General features: G+C 39.0%; 1 protein-coding gene across 1 annotated transcript in view; it reads right to left on the bottom strand.

The window, feature by feature from the left end:
* Positions 1 to 1,962: 1,962 nt before the first annotated feature.
* Positions 1,963 to 2,527, bottom strand: part of LOC107103964 (survival motor neuron protein-like) — a 7,100-nt gene continuing 6,535 nt past the window's right edge. The window contains exons 7-8 of the mRNA XM_015403839.1: positions 2,219 to 2,356; positions 1,963 to 2,035 (exon numbers count right to left, since the gene is read on the bottom strand). Coding sequence (XP_015259325.1) covers positions 2,000 to 2,035; positions 2,219 to 2,356 — 174 coding nt within the window. The 3' untranslated portion in view covers positions 1,963 to 1,999. The remainder of the gene's footprint in view (positions 2,036 to 2,218; positions 2,357 to 2,527) is intronic.

The following is a 2,527-nucleotide window of genomic DNA, read 5'->3' as shown; positions in this document are numbered from 1 at the left end:
TTTTCAGAATATGAGGAACAGTTAACTTTCAAAATAAAACTTCCTGTAAGGACAATAGGTCATACTGCATCTGTTAGAGAAGGTATTAGATTTGATATGATGCAAGAGATCACGTGTACAGTTGGTTGTTAAATCTCTCATCCTAGACAGTTTTAACTTCAATGAAGCAGAATAAAAAACAGGGTCTCTCAAAAAGACAGAAGCAATAAAGTATTTATCAGTATTAACATTTTCTATGTTTTGTGCCTCATGATCTGGAATAAAAATTGACTGAGAGTTAGCTCCATTTCTACGGAAGAGGATTAGGGCCACTGGAAAAAAAAAGTTAACTGATTTTTAAATTTTATTTCAGTTTAACATAGGAAAAAAGTCAGAATTCTGACTTTTTTCTCGGAATTCTGACTTTTTTATCAGAATTTTGGATCTTAATGTAGATGGGCACCATGAAGGAAGAGATGTCGGAGCACTCAGCTTCACTGACAAAGATGTGAGTTGTTTGAGAGGGCCAGTGACACATTGGTGGAAAATAACGGAATTAGGCAACTTTTTACGTGCACGAGGGGTCCCCTCATTAATGGAGAGTAACTGTAGAGTAAAAGTTAACCAAAAAGAAACTAAACACAAAACTGAGCTAGTTCTGACTCACCTGAGAGCCCAGAATTGACCAGTGTTGGGTGTTGATGGCGACTTAGGCTGTGCCCGAACATCTGCCCTAACCCCTAAATCCCTCAATCACTATATAGAGCGGGGAATATATAGTGGACTTTATAGGGAACTCAGTTAACAGGCCATTCAAACAGATGTTCACCATTTTTCGCTCCCCATAGGCCACATGACTCTGGCTCCCCGCATGGTGTTTGTGCCATCTTTCTTCTTTCTTGCCCCCATAATGCTTTTGTTCGGACACACATTTAAAATGGCATAACCACTATACAGTGCTCTACACAGTGGGTAGGGTGGACATTCGGACCCAGCCTGAGGCTTTGCTTTCCATATTAAAGCTACAGGCTCAGCTACTCACACTGTAGCTGTCCCTGGATTACATAAAAGAAGATTAGCATCCCTCACAGCTCTGTGCTGCCTCAAAGTACAGCCCTGCTCTTCTTCCAACAGGTGCAGTTAGGTAAATCTGCACCAATCAGAATGACATGGTAGAAAGTGTTCAGATAGAAGCTCTTTGGCATAAAGTATTACTCTTGTATTGAATAAAATTTAACTTACACTTAATCTGATCAGAATTGGAGCTTCTGCATGATATTCCCATCAGCCCTTTACTCCAAACACCTATATTCATGTAAACATCTCTACTGTTTATATATGCTACTTATTTTTCTACCTTCACCTTCCAAAGCCAACATCTACATTGAAAATTTGGCTTAGAGAAAATCTAATATGACTTAAAAAGATGAATAAATATAGATTACATGTACCCGTTTTCCACTGGCAGAAAAAACCCAATTAAACCCGGGAACAATCGGTTTTCAGTAGCAGCGAGAACAACTAATTGACCCGCATAGACCTGGGTCAAATGCCTTGGCAAGCGAACTGGGTTAGAAAAATAAAAAATGGGAGGGGAGCCAAATGCCAATCATTATCTGGTCGACCTATGTTTGAAAAACCTGTGTTAACCCTCTAATTTCACTGGGAAAGAGTCTATTGCAAACATACTTGCCGGTTTATTATATTCAGTGGCTCACAAGGTGCTCCATGTTTTTCACCATGTTTTCTTTAACTTTTTTTTAAAACTATTTTTGGATGCACCATGTATACTTCCACAGACTTTAGAGTTTAGTTACACGTATGTTGTTACTGTTGGTGAATAACAAACTGATGAGGAGAATCCAAAACAGCACCACCTTAAGTCCCAATATGCTGGTAACTATGGTGAAACACATAAGTGGATGCTATCTGCAATTTAACCACTAGATGACAGCAATTCTTAAACTTTAAAGTCTGTCTTTACCTCAGTCTTCATGCATTTTCAGGGGTGATCTTTTAGTTAGTCTTTAGAGGAGGATTTAGATTTCTGCTGAGCCTGAAACACAAACACGAGTATAAAATTAATAACCATCTTACAAAAAGTTGACTTTAAACTGGTGGGAAAATCATTCGCCCCTTTGGAGAATTTTGGATCATTTTGGACCCATCCCTGATCTGATTCAGGTTGTTAACGGATTATAAATAACAGGCTGCAGATCAGAGACAATGTTTTACTGACCAGGTAGGAGCCAGTATGGAAGCCACACATGTACCACATCATCAACATGTTTGTGATGGCATTGACATCCAGACAATCGCCTTTATCGTTCTCAAAAAACGTCCAAGGAGGAGGAGAAGGGATGGAGGACAGTGGGTCCTAAAGAGAGAGACGAGTGTGCTGAGTCACTGACAGATCACTACACACCAGAATTCCTTACAAAAAATGCAACTAAACATAAAATAAAGTTGAAACAGTTAGGCACTGATGGTAACCATTAGAAAAATAAACGGTTAATACAAAATGTGATCAACATCTTAGCATTGGAAC

Source organism: Cyprinodon variegatus, unplaced genomic scaffold, assembly GCF_000732505.1.
Source record: "Cyprinodon variegatus isolate N-32 unplaced genomic scaffold, C_variegatus-1.0 Scaffold1577, whole genome shotgun sequence".
Lineage (NCBI taxonomy): Eukaryota > Metazoa > Chordata > Actinopteri > Cyprinodontiformes > Cyprinodontidae > Cyprinodon > Cyprinodon variegatus.
The sequence above is the reverse complement of the archived record's forward strand: the minus strand, read 5'-3'. Positions and strand labels throughout refer to the sequence as shown.